We start from the raw sequence: 20,276 nt of genomic DNA, 5'->3' as shown, positions 1-20,276 counted from the left end.
TGGTTCCCTGGATACACAAACAACAGAATGTTAAATGATCTGATAAACTATGCATTAAAGAGCAGGGATATACCTTTACAATGCCTGTCTGATCTCATCATGGAGGTTTCAATGAGGGTCAACTAACAGACTCATTCATCTGTTGTCCTTGATGGCACAGCTCAGAAAGACCTACACCTGATGACTGATTTCAATAGCCTTAAAATACTCTTGCAAGTTAACCTGTTAATATGGGTTGTTTTCCCCATATTATTTTAATAAATATCTCCTATCCACATAATTCTATAACTCTTGAATATTCCACAGCACTATTGAGTCCAGAACCTGAAACTTAATCATTCTGAAATTAGTAGGAGAGGGAAAGATGAAAAAAGGGGCGGGAACACAGCCTGGTAAGTGACAAGTGCAGGTGATGGGAGTTTTTGATTGGCAGATTTTTGATTTTGGTATCTCCCTTATTTCCCCTCCCTTCCCTGTACCCCACTTAGGTGTACACCCATTTCTTTCACCCTTTGTCTCCTTTTTTATCTCTAGTCTTTGTCTAACCATCTGGCATTAACCCCCCCCCCTTGCCTGTATTCACCTATCACTTGCCAGGATTTGTCCCGTCACCACCTCTTTCCAGCTTTATCCACCCACCAACCCACCCCCCCCCTCCCAACTATAATCAGTCTGAAGAAGGGTCCTGCGCTGAAACATCACTTATGTATGTCCTCCATGAGATGCTGCCTGATCTGGTAAATTACTTCAGCACTGTTTTTGTAAACCAGCATCTGCGGTTCCCCTGCTTATATAAGAATACTCCACTTAATGCCAACCTGCAAAATGCTGCTTTGTTATCGCACTCTTTCATTTAGGATTCTTATCTTTTCCAAAAAAATAATAACGGGACCACAAAGTGAGGCAGCATAAAGTGATTTGCGATTTGACTAACATGATAACTCTGTGTGGGAGAATCAAAGCTCCAATCAAATGTTGGCAGGGGAGGAAGGAAGCCGGGTTTAGACATGTCCCATACGACCAACAAAAAAACAATGAGATAACTATGCACAGGGGAATCTAGGCTCCAGTCGGAAGTAGGCAGGGGTGGAAGGAAGCTGGATTTAGATATATCTCGGACGACCAACTCAAGAACAACATGATAACTCTGCACGGGGGAATCAAAGCTCCAGTCGGGGGAGCTTTTTATACTGGAGTCACGAATGGAAGTGGAATAAATGGGTAAACAGATAGAGTAAGCATTGTTGAAAAGCATAGACTCTCATGTGAGTTTGCAATAAGCAAGTTAAAAATAACTTACCAGGATTGCATTTCCATTTATCATTGGATGTTTCAATGTGGTATCGAGAGTTTGTAAGCAAGATTATGAGTTGTCTTTGAGATGAGATGTTTAGCTCAGGGGTCATCTGACCCCTTGAATAGATGTGAACGCTACAATGGTTTTCACTTAGAAGAGTGGGCAAGTTATGATATTCTGACCAGTATTCATCTCTTGACCAACAAAGAGAAAATGTATTATCTTCCTTGAGAGATTTTGCAGTGTACAAATAATTTGTTGTGTTTTCCTATGTGGCTGCACATCAAAAGACTCTGGAAACACTCCCATAATGTCCTTGTATTCGGGGAGATGGTACACAAATGCAATTTCACTTTTCTTTATATGCAAAATATTTGAAGCATTGATCATTATCATTCATATGGAATCATTAAAATTGAATTATTGTGAACATTTCAAATTGAATGTGTCCTCTCGTAATTAAGCATTAATTGATGATGCATATTGTAATGAATCACAGGAGAGGCTAAGTGTTACTCTTGCCCTCCATTATCAAATTAGGTCAATTTGGAGCATTAGACTGACTGCCTGGAAATCCAGGATGGCTGCTTAAAGGTATAACTGCCAACAATACTGTTATTTCAGACAAAAAGTTAGTTAACAGCTGATTTCAGATAGACAATCTTGGAAATAGGGCTCAAGAGAACAGTCTTGACCTTAGACTGATTGGTGTAATAGGATTGGAAATGGGCTTGCCTCTTTCTCCAAATGTGATTATGCCTCCTACATCATCACTGTTTTTCATTTCTCCACTGTAGGCAGACATGCATTCAGTTGCCAGTGTTCAGGGATTTTTTCTTCTACAACCCTCTGCCCATCCTCCAAAATGTTTCTTCATCTATCATCACGACCAAGCTTTGTCATTAACTTTTATCCTAACTTATTTTTGGCAATGTGCCAAATTTTGTTTGCACACTCTGATGTGCGCCTTGGTTCATTTTAGTTTTTGTTCTGCTACTAGTATTGTTCCATCTACCCCTACAGCTAATAATCTTGCTGCACAGGATACCCATGTTACTCAAAAATCACATTTAATGAAATGAGTATTAGTAAAGAATGCACAGAAGATTTTAAGTGTGACTAAACTCCTAACATAGTTCAAAAACCATTTTTTTCTTGACCTGCCCTTCTGATATAATGACATCCTGCAATACTGAAAATTAGTTTTTATCAGGCTTAAATGCTTGTCAGTCTGAGTGTTATGAAATAGAATTGCTCAAAGTCATTATTCTTAAAATTTGCATCTGCACTTGCTAATACAAACAGCAACATTTGTTTTGCTTGAGCTTTAATGAGTGTTTCTCAAGTAGTATCTTTAAAATAAAGTAACTATTGAATAAGATCATTATTTATCATTAATGCATATTAAATAAATAAATCAATTTCCTAATATTTGCACCTGGTTGAGTAATCTATTTTTACCATTCATATTAATATTTAGATTGTAGACTCTAATAAAAATTATTTTAGCATTTTCTATGGGGAAGAGCAGCACAGTGACACAAAGCTATTTTAGTCTCATTCCACCGGGTGGCAACGTCAGCGATGGCATCCTCGCCAATGGTCTGTCTGTTTTCGTCTTTTTTGTTATTTTTCGTGTGTTTAAAAAAAATGGTGTTAATGTTCTCTGGTTTGTTTTATGTGGGGGGTGGGGGAGGGGGTCGGGGGGAACTGTTTTTCAATCTCTTACCTTGCTGGAGAGGCGATTCAAAAAAAAATTCCGGATCGTATCTCCGGTCACTCTACGGCCTAACCATGGAGCTGGTGGCCTTGCTCAAGACTGACTTTGAGGCCCACCACAGGGCCGTGGATTTACCATACGAGCTTGCGACCCCTTGCCTGGGATCGACGCACCAACCGCGGCCTGTAGATTTCAACATCAAGGAGCTCGCAGTCTCGGATAGAGACTGATGTCATGAAGCTCCAAAGTCGCAGGAGGATCGACCAGCCCCGACCCGGGGTCCGGTTGCCCGGCGTGGGGAGTTGAGGTCCTCCCGATGCGGGAGCTTGATCGCCCCGATGCAGAGGGCCCGACCGCCGGCTATGGGAGCCAAGATCGTCCCGTCAACTGAAGGCATGAGGCCCCCGACAGCAGGAGAACAAAGAAGGGAAGAGATTTAGCTTTTTTTTTTGCCTTCCATCACAGTGAGGAAGGAGTCATCACTGTGGTGGATGTTCATGTTAAAATGTATTTTGTGTGTCTTGTTGCTTTTTATTGGCATGACTGTATGGCAAATCGAATTCCTCGTATGTTGCAAAACATACTTGGCTAATAAAGTATGATTATTATGATTATGACTATGACTCTGGTGTCTACATTACAATCAAAAGTCCGCAAACTGCGGTCGCAAAATTATGTCTATTTTTAAATACAGTAATGTAGCAAATTGGAGTGTCTGTTTATCTCCATCTGTTTTCTCCCCATAGAACAACTGTGAATTAATGTTTAAACAGTTTCTGTAGGCTTCAAACCACTATGTCATCGAAGTACACGGTATTGATAAATGACTTGCATCACTCTGTACTCCACATCAATAATGTTTGAGAGGATTTTAGATCTTTCACATCATAATCTAGTATGACAAAATAATGCAATCAAAGCAATTAATTGTTTTGATATAAATAGATGTGAACGTATAAAAACATACTGCTGAGAGCCAGCAGTGGGAGCAAATTCAATGACTAAGCACAAGTTCAACCATCAGAACATGTGTAAACAAGGAACAAAACATCAATTGTAATAATAAAAAAGGAGAACAGCTGAAAAAACTCAGAGGTTCAGGCAGCATCTGTAGAGGGAAATAAGTGGTCGTTGTTTCGGCTCAAGACCTTTCATCTAGTTGAAGATTCAATCTAGAAGAATGATTTTGATTGAAAGTCGACTGTCCATGTCTTCCAAATATGCTGCCTAACCCTCTGAGTAACTTCAACACTGTATTCTAGGTAGTTAGAAGGTTAGGACAGGGATGATTTTGGAACTTCTCTCCAAACATATTGGGTCAAGAAATAACCAAATACAGAGTACATGATGAGAGTAAAGGTGAGGAAGTACACAATTACTTTGCTTCTTATTTCTGGTTAGAAATTTTTGATGTATACTTTGTATTCATTTGGAACATACATTAATTGTTTTAGTGGTTCTAATTATGGTGAATCTATCTGGTTTGCTAATATCCTTCTTGGTAAGGAATTTTATTCTGAATTGGCTAGGGAAGCAGGTTATACCAGCAAGATGAGCTTAGAGTAGGTGCATATGAACCTCTGTCTCACCTGGAAGTACTACTTGGTGTGCCTGGCTGAAAGTGAGGGAGGAAGTACAGGGACAGTTGTACATCTCCTGCAGTTGTAAGGGAAAGTACCTGGGGAAGGGATGGTTGACTTTTCTGTAGGCCTCAGCCTCGGCTCTTCATTGACTCTTCATGTCCTTATCACACTTTTATACATAGAGTCACAGTCATAGAGTGATACAGTGTGGAAATCTGTCCTATCCATGCACCTGTCTAACTGCTTCTTAAATGTTGGGATAGTCCCTGCCTAAACAACCTCCTCTGGCAGCTTGTTCCATACACCCACCACCCTTTGTATGAAAAAGTTACCCCTCTTTCTCTCTTCACCGTAAACCTATGGCCTCTGGTCCTCAATTCATCTACTCTGGGCAAGATACTCTGTGTATACATTTGGCGTATCCTGAAGCATCAAACAAAAAATTAAGGATTTTTAAAGTATTGTCACTGTTGTAACATAGACCACTCTGGGTAATGATGGCACATTTCATAAAGTCATTTGGAATCCTATTTTTTAAATTTCAGACCAACATCTTTCTTGATCACTTTCACAGAAAGCACCTTCATTTTGAAACTGCACTGCCAAAATGGGATTTGTATCTGCATTCTCAGGCTTTTACGTCTCTAATTTGTAAATCCAGTCACGTAATTGCTGAATGATAAAACCCCCTTATGGAAAAGGGAGAAAACTTAATGATGAAAGGAGGAGCTTCTCAGTAAGTTAAAATCTGAAGATTTTTTCTATGGCAACAAATTATATGTAGTTGACATGAAAATCAGGAAATGTCAAAAAACAGATGGAATTAGTTTTTACATTAATCTATTGTTCTTTACTGTGGATAGATATGGCCTAGAATAAAGAAATACAATGAAACTGTTTTGCATTCAACAAAGAAATTGAATAGACTGCAGATGTGTCTTGCAATATAATTGTGATGGCTCCAGCTCTGTACCAAGGAGAGCCTTCCCTGATTTATGATATAAAGGACAGTCATTGCTTTTCAGTGGAACTATTATTGGAGAACTTGCTTTCTGAATTTGAAATAAAATAACCCCTTCTGCTGTCCAAAATTCTGAAGGGGTTAAATGTGGCAGAAGATATTGTTAATGCTTTGTCTGCATCATAAAATCTCTTTTAGATGGGAAGAATATACAATCTTTGTACATTTAAATTGACTGACTAGACCTGTAATAGGTGCCTTATTATGCTTTCTTTAAAGTCCTATTCTATAATATATAAATGCACAAGATTAGAATTTGATTTTGGACTATTCTCTATTTGTTAAGTAGTTTGGAATATTGTATCTCGAAATAAAACTGGAAAGTTGCTAGTACACAAGCATGATAAGTGGATATTCGTATCTTGGAGAAAATATATTTGAAATGGGCAAACAATGAAAGAGACCAAGTACTGGATGGAGTGCTTTTTTTAACAGTTAACTTACGGGAAAATGTCCCGAAGCCAGTGCTCCGTTTTGCTGTTTTTTGCATAAAATTGAACGAGACACAAAATTTCTAGTTTTGTCATTCAAAAAGGTTACTGGGTGAACAGACAAAACCATTCAAGGGTGTGTTCGAAGCCTTTGTCACTGAGGTAACACAATGGCAAGACAGATAGTGCTGTTGCCTTAGAGACCTAGATTTGATCGTCACCTTTCAAGTTGTTCAAATGGAGTTTGGATGTTTTCCCAATAACTGCTGGGTTTCTCCTTAGGGTTTTGGTTTTCTCCAGCATTCCAAAGATGTGAGATTTATTAAGTTAATTGACTTGTTAAATGTCCTTCATGCAGGTGAGTGATTGGATAATCAAAGGAGTTCAAATGGGCATTTAAGAGAAAAGGTGAATGGAATTACTCTTGTGAGCTAACATAGATGAGTTCAGTAGAATGGATTTTCTGCATCATAAGAAAATGTAACGCCTTGTACCTTCTGGCCACTGACTGCTCAAAGTGGAGAAAGAGCATTTAGGATAATATAATATTGAGAATCTCTAATGCATGTGTTGAGAGCACTCGGACGGAAGCCATTGTAAATGGAGGAAAGAGCAAACCTCATAAATTAGCTATCTGTTTGTCCCATCAGATAGGCACAAAAAGCTGAAGTAACTCAGTGGGTCAGACAGCATCTCTGGTGAAAAGGAATGAGTGATGTTTCGAAACCATTCAGACTGCTTTCAGAGGAGGGCAGAGGAGTGGATGGAGATTAAGACAAGGTCCTGTGGAGGGATTGTGGATGTTCAGAGAGGGGTGGGGGACGGGGGGGGGGGGGGGGACTAGTGTATGGATAGGGGTGGTCAGGGTAACCTGGTGAAAGAGTGGGAAGGGGAAGGCCCAGAGAAATCATTACTGAGGTGCCAGAAAGGAGGAGGTTGGGTGGGTGGGGGAAGAATTCCCACTTGCCACTGTGTGGTATTAGTCGACAACAAGAAGCGAAAGGTATATTAAACTCCATCTGCCATTTCTCCGCCCATTTCTGTAGTTTGATAGCCTTCCTCACAGTCTGCGACCTCAGCAATCTTGGTGTCACCTGCAAACTTACAAACCAACACATATCTGTTTACATCCAAATCATTTATATATATATATATATATCACAAACAACAAAGGTCCCAGCATAGATCTCTCTGGAACTCCACTTGTCACAGACCTCCAGCCTGAATATTGTCCTTCCACCATCACTTTCAGTTTTGTATCAATAAGCCAGTCCTGAACAAATACAACCAAGTCACTGTGAATCGAAATCTTCTGGATCAGCCCACCATGGGGTACTTTATCAAAAGCCTTACTAAAATCCAGGTACACAACATCCACTGCCCTATCCTCATCAATCATTTTTGTCAGCTCATCTAAAAACTCAATCAAATTAGTAAATCATAATCTGTGTATTAAACCACGCTGACTGTACCTAAATAACCCATTCTGTTCCAAATGCGATGAAATCCTATTCAGAAGAATCCCTTCCAATAGCTTCACCACCGCTGATGTGAGGTTCACTGGCCTATAATTCCCTGGATTATCTTTACTTCCCTTCTTAAACAAAGGAGCAAAGTAGCTCCGGGACCTCACCTGTGGCTTGAGAAGTTGCAAGCTCTTGGTCAAGAGTTCCCCACTCTCCTCTGTTACCTGTGTTAATAACTTGAGTTAGATTCCATCTCGCCCTGATGTTTTAAGATAAAAATAATCCCCCACAGTTCCACACCTTCTCTATTTTTTTTGGCCTCAGCGCCTCTCACTGGTGCAATCAAACACCTGCTTATTAAATGTCCCATTTCTCACTTTTGAAAATAGGGTACCTCTGAATTGTAAACGTCTTTTTTTTCAACTGCCGAATTTCCAAAAAAGCTTTCTCGGAAAAAAGCTGTTCACCCACTCTCTCCTTGATTTTTGAAGATAATCTAATTTAGAGACTTTAAATTAACTATTAGGATTTTTTAAATGTAGAGATTATCAATGCTTCAAAACTGTTAGTACACTTAAGACTTTATGAATTCCCACAATTGCCCAAAGATATTGTCGCTACATTAATCTTTGTGATATTGTCTCAACAACATTATTCCCTTGGCTCATTTGTTGCTTAAAAACTAATTTCCTCTCTGAGCAAACTGAATCTCGACCACTTGATCGTTAACTCATTTCAAGCCTCATTCACCAACCACATTCTTGTTTTCAAAAACTCTGCATGTCCTTGCCCCTGAATATATCTGTAATCTCCATTTTCATAACCTTCTGAGAATTGTGGTTTACTAATTCAGGTTCCTTGAGATTTTTAATTTCCCACTACTATTGGCGACTGTTGAGCTCTAATCCCTGGAGTTACCACTTGAAATCTCGAAATGCCTCTCTTGTGCATTCCTTATTTTGCTGAAAGCTGAACTGTTCAAGGCCAAGTGCAGCGCAGAGTCCCTCCATGTGTGGCTCATCTCCTTGCAGTAACTTAACAGCTGGTGAGATCATGCCCCCACACTTAACGGCTGTCAAATCGATTAAATGTTTTTAATGTCTTTGTCCACAAACATCTAAAAATACAAATGATCCATGAAAATAAAAAACACAAACTATTAATATTATCAATATTTTTTTAAAAATGTTTAAACATAAATACATGTTATTAAATGTATTGTATGGTCTTGGAAGAAAATTACCATTTTTTTTCTAATTGTTTTCTTCCATTAAATCGGTAGAATTCTGCTGGCAGATTTCCCACGAGTCAGGGAAAATATAGGGAAGTTTGTGCTGCTCATTGGATCCCATGAGTCCTAGGTTTCCTAGCTATGTAGGAAAAAATGAAAATGTATCCCTTTGCTGTTGTCGATTTGATAAATAATTTGATAATTCAACAAATTAAAAGTAACGCTGAATAATATGCAGCAGTTAAAATGTGTTCTGTCTGAGACCTGTAACTGCTGCTGCTTTTCGTTCTGCTTTTTTATATCAAACTTTGTGATAATTTTAATAAAACAAGTAATGTTTTTCTTCAAGTGGAGCGTTTTCCATTTTGGATGCTCAGTGTAAATAACCGGAATCACCAGGCATGCAGAGCAAGAATATTTTGTGCATCTGGGTATCATTCACCTGTTTTAATTCTCCAGTGGCTTCCAATTGAGATTTGCAACAGGGAGTTATGTGCCTTTGCAGGAAAAACTTGCTGTCCCATCATATTCTGACATGAAAATTGTGGTGTATTATAAGGAATTATGCAAAGAAGCACCGAGGTGTTGTTTTGGAATCTCAATTTAGTATTATGGTGGAAGAGACCAAAAACTCCTGCCAGCTGTGTCATGAGCTAATTTTACTCAGCAAATCCTATATTTTCGATCCATTTATTCTTCTGTTTACCCAACTGATTTATGGAAGTCTCCCATAGAAACATCTCTAACCTGTTAATGAGTCTAAGAAATCAACCTTTGTGTTTAAAAATATAATGATTTGAACACTATTGAATCATTCTACTGGTTAAATTAAAGCTGGGTGCTTGCGTAAGTGAATTTAACTAATTAGCTCTGGCACCAGAAGGCTCCAGGATCAAACCAAGGATTTTTGATTTAAAAATTGGCTAATTGTGCCTGGGCTCTTGGCTGTGTCCTCGCCTGCCACACTGGATCCTGCCTCTCTCCTCATCCAGGTTTCTTCTTCAGCCTGAAGATGGATGGATTGAAAATTGGCTCCTGGAAGGGAACGGAGTGTGTTGCAGACTGGAGGCCTGTGGTGTTTCAGGGTTCGGTGCTGGGCCCATTGCCATTTATCATCTATATCAATGATTTGGATGAGAACGTACATGGCATGATTAGCAAGTTTGCAGATGACACTAAAATGGGTGGTGTTGTAAATAGTGAAGATGGTTATCAAAGATTACAGCAGGATCCTGATCGGTTGGGCAGGTGGGCTGCGGAATGGTTGATGGAATTTAATACAGAGAAATGTGAGGTGTTGGTTTTTGGGAAGTCTAACATGGGCAGAACATATACAGTAAACGGTAGGGCTCTGGGAAGTATTGTGGAGCAGAGAAATTGAGTGCAGGTTCATAGTTCCTGGAAAGTGATATCACAGGCAGATAGGGTGGTCAAGAAGGCATTCGGCACATTGGCCCTCATCAGTTAGAGGATAGAAATTGTGAGGTCATGTCGCAGTTATATATGATGTTGGTGAGGCCACATTTAGAGTTTTGTGTTCAGTTGTGGTCAACATGTTAAAGGAAAGATGTGGTTAAGGTTTACAAAGAGTTGCCTGGATTTGAAGGCCTGAGCTATTGGTAGAGGTTGTTCAGGGTGGTGGGTGTATGGAATAAGCTGCCGGAGGAGGTAGTTGAAGCAGGTACTATTGCAAAGTTTAAGAAGCGTTAAGGTACATGGATAGGATAGGTTGAGAGGGATATGGGCCAAAAGCAGGCAAGTGGGACTAGTTTAGATTTGGCATGTTGGTTGCTTGGGCAAGATGGACCGAAGGGCCTGTTTCCACGCTGTTTGACTATGAATCTAAGGGTGTCAACCTCAAACATCATCTATCCTTGTTGTCTAGAGATGCTCCATCACCCGCTGAGTTACTCCAGCACTGTGTACTTTTATAGAAATCAATATCAAGTTCAGATGGCTGCAATGTGCCCAAATGGCACACAAGTTTGGTCCTCAACATTGTGTTGGCCTCGCTATGATAGAACAGGAGGCCACTGAGCAGTCCGTCAGAGGGTATCAGTCATCCATTCGTAATATGAACTCATCTTGTAATTTTCCCCCTTTTTTTTCTCTCTCTGTGGGTAGGGAGATTATGCTCAGCCTGACGTGCTGGGCTTGTCCTGGTTTGTGTTTTACAACATCCAAATATCTATGTTCTCGCGTTCTAACTGCTCCCAATCACCCGTTGACCAGATAACTTGTTTACAACTTATCCCCATGATCATCCTATTTTCACCCTGTTTTTACTTTAGATTTTTATCATCTTTTATTTTTAATTTTCACTTGTCTGGGTAGCTGTTGATCTTTGTGCCTCCATACATAAAGCAAAGGAATAGGCCTTTCGGTCCACAATGTGTGTGCTGAACATGCCAAGTTAACCTAATCTCCTTTGCCTGCAAATGATCCATTTCCCTTAATTCCCTGGTTATTCATATGCCTATCTAAAAGCTTCTTAAATGCCAAGTCAAAACGCCAAACATTCCTTTCCTCCACGGAGAGCCATTGATTAGGATGAATGAATGAATGAATGAATGTATGAATGAATGAATAAGTTTATTGGCCAAGTATGTACACATACAAGGAATGTGCCTTGGTGCTCCGCTCGCAAGTAACAACACGAACTTACAGTAAACAATTTAGAATAAAGCTTAAAGCATTAAAACATTAAGAATACAACATTACAGTTTAAACATGTGAGTGAAATAAACCAGAGCAAAAAGAGACTACAGACTTTTGGTTATTGAGTAGAGCTACTACTCGCGGAAAAAAAGCTGTTTTTATGTCCGGCTGTGGCGGCTTTGACAGTCCGGAGTTACCTTCCAGAGAGAAGTGCTTCAAAGAGTTTGTGGCCAGGGTGAGAGGGGTCATAGATGATCTTGCCCACTTGCTTCCTGACCCTTGCAGTGTACAGTTCATCAGTGGGGGGAAGGTTGCAGCCAACAACCTTCTCAACTGATCGAACGATTCGTTGCAGCCTCCAGATGTCGTGCATGGTAGCTGAGCCAAACCAGACAATGATGGAGAAGGTGAGGACAGATTCTATGATGGCAATATGGAATTGGACCATATTGCCTGTGGCAGATTGTGTTTTCTCAGCTGCCGCAGGAAGTACATCCTCTGTTGGGCCTTTTTGACTGTGGAGTCAATAGTGGCCCCCAATTTAAGGTCCTTGGAGATGATGGTTCCAAGGAACTTAAATGACTCCACAGATGTCACTGTAGTGTTGTTGATGGTGAGTGGGGGCAGGGGAGGGGGAGCTCTCCTAAAGTCTACAATCAGTTCCACTGTCTTAAGAGCATTGAGATCCAGGTTGTTACGAAGGCACCAGGATGCCAGCTGTGTCACTTTATGTCTGCAGGCAGATTCCTCCCCATCCTGGATCAGTCCAATCAGGGTTGTGTCATCCGCAAACTTGAGAAGCTTGACAGAGGAGTCTGTGGAGGTGGTTTCCCAGCCTCACATGCTGCTTCCTGTCTGTCAGGAAGTTGATGATCCACTGATAGAGGGGTTCAGGCACAGTCAACTTGGATAGTTTCGAGTGTAGTAGTTCTGGCACAATGGTGTTAAATGCAGAGCTAAAGTCCACAAACAAAATCCTTGCATAGGTCCCCTTGCGGTCTAGGTGCTGGAGGATGAAGTGCAGGTCTAGGTTGACTGCGTCATCCACCGATTTGTTGGCTCAGTATACAAACTGCAGAGGGTCCAGCAGGGGGTTTGTGATGTTTTTCAGCTGGGCCAGCATGTCTTTCAAAGGTCTTCATGACCAGAGGTCAGTGCGACAGGCATTAAGACCAGTGATCCTTGACCTTTTGGGTACAGGGACAATAGTGGAGACTTTGAAGCAGGCAGGGACAGCACAGGTTTGCAGGGACTGGTTGAAAATGTCCCTGGTGTCAAATGGACCGGTGGCAGTTGTTCGGAACAGAGTTTGAGGGTAGCGGGGGAAACATTGTCCGGTCCTGGAGATTTCCGGCTTTTCCGTCTCCTGAATAGCCTCTCCACCTCCTCAATTTCTATTGGAGATGGAGAAGTGGCCAGACTGATGTTGGGCAGCAAGGAGGGGGTGTGTAGTGAATGAGGGCTCAGTCTTTGCAGACTGGAGTCAGGCTGTAAGTGGGTGTGAAGTGGTGATTGCAGAGGGGTGGGGCTGGGGGTGGGGGGTGGGGGGGGGTGGGGGGGGGGGGGGAAGGGGGGAAGGGGCCAGTCTTTGCAAACTGGAGTCGGGCTGTGAGTAGGTGTGGTGATTGGGGTGGAGTGGGTGGGGAAGGGTCCAGTCTTTGCGGAACGGAGTCAGGCTGCGAGGTGTGTAGTGGTGATGAGGGGGGAGGGGGTCCCAGGGTTGTTTCTGTTTCTCGAACCTACAGTAGAACCAGTTCAGGTCATTGGTCAGCTGACGATTGTCCAAGGAGCGGGTGGTTTTCCTCTTGTAGCTGGTGATTTCTTGCAAGCCCTTCCAAACTGAAGAAGTCATTAGCTGAGAACTTGCTCCTCAACCTCTCAGAGTACCTTTCCTTAGCAGCTCTTCCTCTTCTCAGCTTGTACTTGGCCTGCCTGTAGAGGTCTGCATCCCCGCTCCTGTAGGCCTTATCTTTTGACTGGCGGAGCTGTCTAAGTTCTGCTGTGAACCAGGGCATGTCGTTGTTAAACCAGATCCGGGTCTTATTGGGACTGCAACTGTCCTCGCAAAAGCTGACATAGGATGTCACAGTGTCTGTGTACTCATCGAGGCTTGTGGTTGCTTCCCTGAACACATATCAATCAGTGCAGTCAAAGCAGGACTGTAGTTTTTCAATCCCCTCGCTTGTCCACCTTTTCTTTGTTCTGACCACAGGCTTAGCAGATTTTAGTTTCTGTCTGTAGGTCGAAATAAGGTGAACTAAACAATGATCAGAGATACCCAGAGTCGCCCGGGGAACAGAGCGATATGCATTCTTGATTGAAGTGTAACAGTGATCAAGTGTTATCTCCCCTCTGGTGGGGCAGGTAACATGAAGTCTGTATTTTGGGAGCTCACGACTGAGGTTAGTCTTGTTAAAGTCCCCAAAATAATGACCATGAAGTCCAGAAGTCACTCTCTACCCTCAATACCTAGTCAGCGAGTTGCGTTTGCACCTCACATATGCAGACTTGGGGGAGAATGTACACTCCAGCGAGAATAAAAGGTAAATTCCCTCGGAGAATAAAAGGGTTTGCAATCGATAAAGAAAGATTCTAGATTGGGGGAACAGAAGTTGAGACAATACCGTGATGTCGCTGCACCAGTCCTGGTTAGTATAGAAACATATTCCACCTCCTCTTGATTTTCCCCGCTACCTCTGCCTCGCGTAATTGAAAGCCAGCCAGTTGCAGCGCGTTGTCTGGGGTCGACTTACGCAGCCAGGTCTCGGTGAAGTATAGGGCAGGGCACAAATATTGTCCAGTATTTTTTGCTGACCTCTGATAGCATGTTTATCCCTATATCCTGGTGTACTGGTATTTGGTTTGACTTTGTTATTTTCATGGCCACAGATTTACCTTGATTCAAACAGGACTTTGTACAATTTTAGCTGAACTAAGTTTCATCATACCACCAGGGGTCACCGCACGATGGCTGCCTCGCCTACAGTCTATCTGTCTTTTTCAAACTCTTTTTGTTATTTTTGGTAAGTTTTAAAGGTTTGTGTAAATGTTCTCTGGTTTGTTTTATGTGGGGGAGGGGTTCGGGGGAAACCTTTTTTCAATCTCTTACCATGCCGGAGATGTGATTGCTTTCGGGATCGTATCTCCGGTCGCTCTGCGGCCTAACATCGTGGAGATGGAGGTCTTGCCTGGGACTGACATTGCGCCCCTTCGTGAGGCCGTGGACTTACCATCAGAGCATGTGATTCCTTGCCTGGGATCAATGCTCCAAAGCGGCCTGCGGATTTAATATCAAAGAGCTCGCAGTCTCTGGTTGAGACTGGTTGGGACCTCCAAAAGCTGCACAAGGTTTGACAAGCCCCGCTGGGGTAGATCGCTGGCGCGGGGGAGCTGAGATCGCCCTCCGATGCAGGAACTTGATCGCCCCGACGAGAAAGGCCATTTGATTGCCATTCACATGATGCCAAGACCAACACTAATCTGCCTGAACATAAACTATATTCATGTGCCTATCCAAAAATCTCTTTAATGCCACTATCGTATCACTCCCCTGAAAAGGAGTATATTTAGATTGTGTTTTATTTACATCACAGTTGAAAAGTGATTCATAGCATTCCTATGACAAATGCCAGATACCTTTCTTTGACTTTTATCTGTGGGCTGGGTAGAGGAGTAAAAAAATGAAACTATGTTTTGCAATGTAACACTCTGAACATATGCTGAAAGTGTAAGGTTCTAGAACAGTGAACTGTAATTGTTTATTCTTTTCAATATATAACACAACATTTTGCATCCTTTGCATGGATCACAGCATATTTGAATTAGAAAGAATGTGAGGTACTAAATTAGACAGAAAGCAATGTGCTTTTGACCAAATAATCTATTTTGTTTTAATGATATTGGTTTAGAGATGAACATCTGAAAACTTCCAGGGTAAAATTCCCCATCTTGTCTGAATGCTAACAGTGGAGCCCCTGACTGTTTAGCACTGAGTAAAGCAGTGAAATGTTGGTCTACATTTTGTGTTCAAGTATCTGGAGTGGAACTTAAACCTCTGATTTTGCCAAGTCATCTCACTGAATCATGGCCAACGTAGTCAGAAAATACTTATTTTTTTCTTGTTTCTTTTTGTGGTGCATGGAGAATCTGTACAAATCATCTCATCCTGTGATTGACAGTGATCCTAAAATATCGTTGTCACACCATTTTTATCATTGTTTGATGATAAATAAGAATTAGAATTGTCATCTTCTCGAAGTTGTTTTATAAAGACTGAAGGGTCAGGTACTGACTACAGTAAACAACCAAGGAAAATTTACAAGGGGGAAAATAAGTCATTTTATTTAAAAAAAATAATAATCATGAAAATGATTGAGAATCTGATGGCATGTTTGTATCATGCATAATAATTGCTAAAGCTTTTTTACATGCATCAATTTAAGAATATTTGATTGCCATTCACATTTTGTGTCCTGCTTAAAGACATTTATCAAAAGAACTGATGAATTGGATCAATGTTAACTTCACTAAATTTTGTGCCGATCATTATAAATGGTACAAGAAAATTATTTTTGTTCTCTTTTGAGTATTTCAAGGATTCAGCAACAGTTACAAGTTTAATTTATTGTGCATTAATTTAATACAATAGTTTAATTGTTTGAGTTCTATTCTGATGTCAGTGACAAATCAGAATGGACAAAGTGTTCAGCTTTGTACTTTGTGCTTTTAGTTCAAAAGGAGTCTGAAAGTTATAGAGCCGTAAAGCCCAATTTTACATGGCAAATGAGATGCCCATTTACGCTAATTCCATTTGCCTGCACTAGGCCCGTATCCAGTCCTGTCAAAGAGTCTTTTATACATTAGAATTGTTTTTGCTCCACCACCTCCTCTGGCATCTTGTTCTAAATAAACACCACTCTCTGTGTGAAAACATGTTCATTTGATCCCCTTTAAATTTCTCTCACTCACCTTAAACCTAGACTGTTTAGTTTTAGATTCCCCTACTCTGGGAATATGTTGTGTCATTGCCTCATAATCTGATAAAGCTCTATCAACTCACCCGTCAGCCTCCTGCACTCCTGTGAGAGCAAACCCATCATATTTAATCTCCCCTTGTAATTAAAGCACTCCATTCCTGATATGTATGGTATTCATATGTAAAACTACTCAGAAATAGTGAAATAGAAATTAAATGAAATCCATTGCAAATATTTGTTTCGCAGAAAATCTTCCCAAATTTCTTTCTCGACATTATTTCTGTGACATTGGAATAGAATTGATGTATCACTTGTAGACGTACACTCTATACACGGTTTGTGTGGTCAGAACCATATACTTATTTTACTCTTATAAAAGCCCACTTCAGTCTTGTACAAAATTGCTTAAAATGCTATTTTTATTTTCACAGCTGAAAAAATTAGATCAAGACGATGTCAAGTGGCATTTAGTTACGCTCCTCAGAATGAAGATGAGTTGGAGCTGAAAATTGGTGAAATCGTTGAAGTATTGGGTGAAGTAAGTATCTGGATATAAATAGTGGTGTAAAACGATCATAAGCATTATGAAAGAACTATTTATCTGGAATTATTGTACGAACATCCAGTTTGGAAATTTGCCAAGTTTGAGAAGAAGGGGAGTGTGGAGCAGAGAGACATGGGTTCAGTTTCAAAAATTATTCTGAGCAAGTGATAAGCATGTAAAATAAAAAGATGGCACAAATGGAATGTTCAGGCAGTCTGGCATGTTACGCTGCAGTACAAAAAGATCTTAATGAGAAAGCTTGAATGCCAGATGTAATTCGCATTTCAGGAAGGCTATATCGAGGCTGGAGTTTCAGCAAATTGATGCTAAATCTAAAATATTTGAATCCTTATTCCTTGAGTGTAAGGATAAAGTTATTTGATTGAGATTGATGTGAAAATTTAATTGAGTAATTTGGGGAGGGGGGACTGGGAGGGTGTTGAAAGAATCTTCACAAAATCTGAGAGTACAATTCAGCAGCCTTTCCATTCTGAATTGGAGGTGAATCATTGCCTCAAGAGCACTGGCAATGGGCAGGTTCTTGGCACAGCGGTACACAGTGGGGAGGGCAGGGCATCATGCCATTTTTATGGCACCCCGGTTTCCTGCACCACAATATCCAGACTGAGTTTAGACAGCAGGGTATGGAATTAAACAGGACTGGAGTGCCAAGAGTGTTCTGATGAATTGAAGCTAAATGGGATTGCGATAGGTGGGATGCTTGTATATTCCACACAATCTATAATATTATTGGAAGGCATATCCTTATTTCTGCCCTTGACGTCAAGCCATTACAGTAAGAAGGCATAACTGAAATTACCGGATTATATGCATTACAATTATAATAGTTTTAGAGTCATAGAGTCCTACAGCACAGAAAGAGGCCCTTCGGCCCATCGTGTCCGCGCCGCCCATTACCAAAACACAGTCTAATTTTAATCCCATTTTCCCGCATTTGGACCGTAGCCCTGAATGTTGTAGCATTTCAAGTGCCCATCCAAATGCCTCTTAAACGTTGTGAGTGTTCCCGCCTCCACCACCACCCCAGGCAGTGAGTTCCAGACTCCAACCACCCTCTGGGTGAAAAAGTTCTTTCTCACATCCCCCCGAAACCTCCCTCCCCTTACCCTGTATCTATGTCCCCTCGTTGTTGAACCTTCCACCAGTGGAAGAAGTTCCCCGCCATCTACCTTATCTATGCCCCTCATGATCTTGTACACCTCGATCATGTCCCCTCTCAGCCTTCTCTGCTCCAGGGAAAACAACCCCAGTATGCTCAGTCTCTCCTCATAGCCGAGGCCCTTCATCCCTGGCAGCATCCTGGTGAATCTCCTCTGCACCCTCTCCAAAGCTATCACATCCTTTCTATAATGTGGTGACCAGAACTGTACACAATACTCCAGCTGTGGCCTCACCAGTGTTCTGTACAATTCCATCATTACCCCCCAACTTTTATATTCGATGCCCCGGCTAATGAAGGCCAGTACCCCATATGCCTTTTTGACCACCCTGACCTGCTGCCTTGAAGGACTTGTGTACCTGCACTCCAAGGTCCCTCTGTACCCCTGTCTTCCCTAGGGTCCTTCCATTCATGGTGTACTCCCTCTCCAAGTTATTCCTGCCAAAGTGCATCACCTCGCACTTTTCAGGATTAAATTCCATCTGCCACTGCTCCGCCCATCTGACCATCTCATCTATATCTTCCTGCAGCTTGCAGATCCCTTCCTCGCTATTCACCACCCCCCCTAACTTTGTGTCATCTGCAAACTTGCTGATCATGCCCTGTACGTTGACATCCAGATCATTAATGTAGATTACAAACAGTAAGGGACCCAACACCGATCCCTACGGCACCCCACTGGACACCGGCCTCCAGTCACAGAAGCAACCTTCTACCATCACCCTCTGCCTTCTATCACTAAGCCAGTTTTTAATCCATTTTGCCAATTTATATTGTATATTGCTAAACATCAGTACATCAGCCCAAATCTCTGCAATTATATATTAGGTATGAATGGTGGTGAGCAATTAAACAGGCTAATAGAAAGTTTTGATTAGAGCACCTCAATGTCAGTATAGAATAGATCTTCAGCAGGAAGTGCTTAGCATCAATGTCTCCTTCCTATGTCACAGAAATTTGCCAGTAGCCAATTTGATTTGGTTCACTGAAATTGAGGAATGGTTGAATGGTTGCTGTTCAATGAAACACCCCGGCTTAGGCATGAACACTTCTGCTACAATATTAGTCATGATTCACGACAAGTTTTTCCCCTGTACAGCCCCAACATTGGCATCTACTGTACAAGAGTGGAAAAATATTCAGAAAACCTAGTCCACAAAAAGCTGAACAACTCCACTCTGAGTTATAATCTTCAATGATCAGCAAAGTGATGGATTGTATAGTCACAATACTATCGCGTCACACTTAGTAACAACCTTCTCAATTGCTTTCTACCTCGATCGTTCAACCACAGAGCTATTACAGATTTGTTCAAAATGTGGACAACAAAGTTGATTTCCGGACGTAGAGTAGCAGCCCTTACTTCAAGGCAGCCTTCAATAAGCCTTTGGTTCAATTACCTTCATCAACTTAATCAACCTTTCTTCCATCATAAAGTTGGAAGGTGGATGTATACTTATGGCAAGTGGATATATACTGATGTACAATATTTGATTCTATTTGTATCTCATTAGTTAATGACGCATTCAGTAAGGAAGATTGCCTCTGATTTCCTGGAAGCAGTTTTTGATGTGCCATGTAATTCTATGTAAGTTGCATTAAATAAGCCACTTAACATCAATACCCATGTTCAGCTGCATTTGTGTGCTAGTGAATCGCACAGATCTAAGTGCTGATTTGAAAGTGGCCTCCAAGCAAGTATTGACCTAGAATATTAGATTATTTCCTCCCCATTATATACATGGAACAGCTGATTTGCAACTCATCGACTGAAAGGTTTGTTTTCTGTAGGATGAATTTTAAAATGCAATCTCACCCTACCTAACATAGCCTCTCTCCTTCATTGCAAAAATCTCTTGATTTTTCTAATCCTTCATTTTTTTTCAAGTATAGTGAAATCTTTCCAGTTAACTTGCATCCGTACTTCACAATGAGACTGGAACCAAATGAAAGCCATATTACTCCATCACAAAAGTGTAACCCATGCCAAACAATCCTACAAAGAAGTCCTCTTCACGAACATTTGGTGACTTTTGCATAATGGTTGAATTTTCTCTGAGGTTGGTCGAGCATCAATTTTGTATGGTCATACACATACAATTATACGTTTTCAAGTCCTGGTTCTGGTCCTGAATCATGACTTTTCATCAAATCCACCAGAGGCGGTGT

General features: G+C 41.2%; 1 protein-coding gene across 3 annotated transcripts in view; it reads left to right on the top strand.

The window, feature by feature from the left end:
- Window positions 1-20,276, top strand: part of sh3kbp1 (SH3-domain kinase binding protein 1) — a 144,563-nt gene that overhangs the window by 48,158 nt on the left and 76,129 nt on the right. For all 3 annotated transcript variants that reach the window (XM_078409464.1, XM_078409465.1, XM_078409463.1), the window contains exon 4: window positions 16,815-16,921. In XM_078409464.1, coding sequence (XP_078265590.1) covers window positions 16,815-16,921 — 107 coding nt within the window. The remainder of the gene's footprint in view (window positions 1-16,814; window positions 16,922-20,276) is intronic.

This window comes from Rhinoraja longicauda, chromosome 12, assembly GCF_053455715.1.
Source record: "Rhinoraja longicauda isolate Sanriku21f chromosome 12, sRhiLon1.1, whole genome shotgun sequence".
NCBI classification, from domain to species: Eukaryota; Metazoa; Chordata; class Chondrichthyes; order Rajiformes; family Arhynchobatidae; genus Rhinoraja; species Rhinoraja longicauda.
This window is presented reverse-complemented; position numbering and strand designations above follow the sequence as displayed.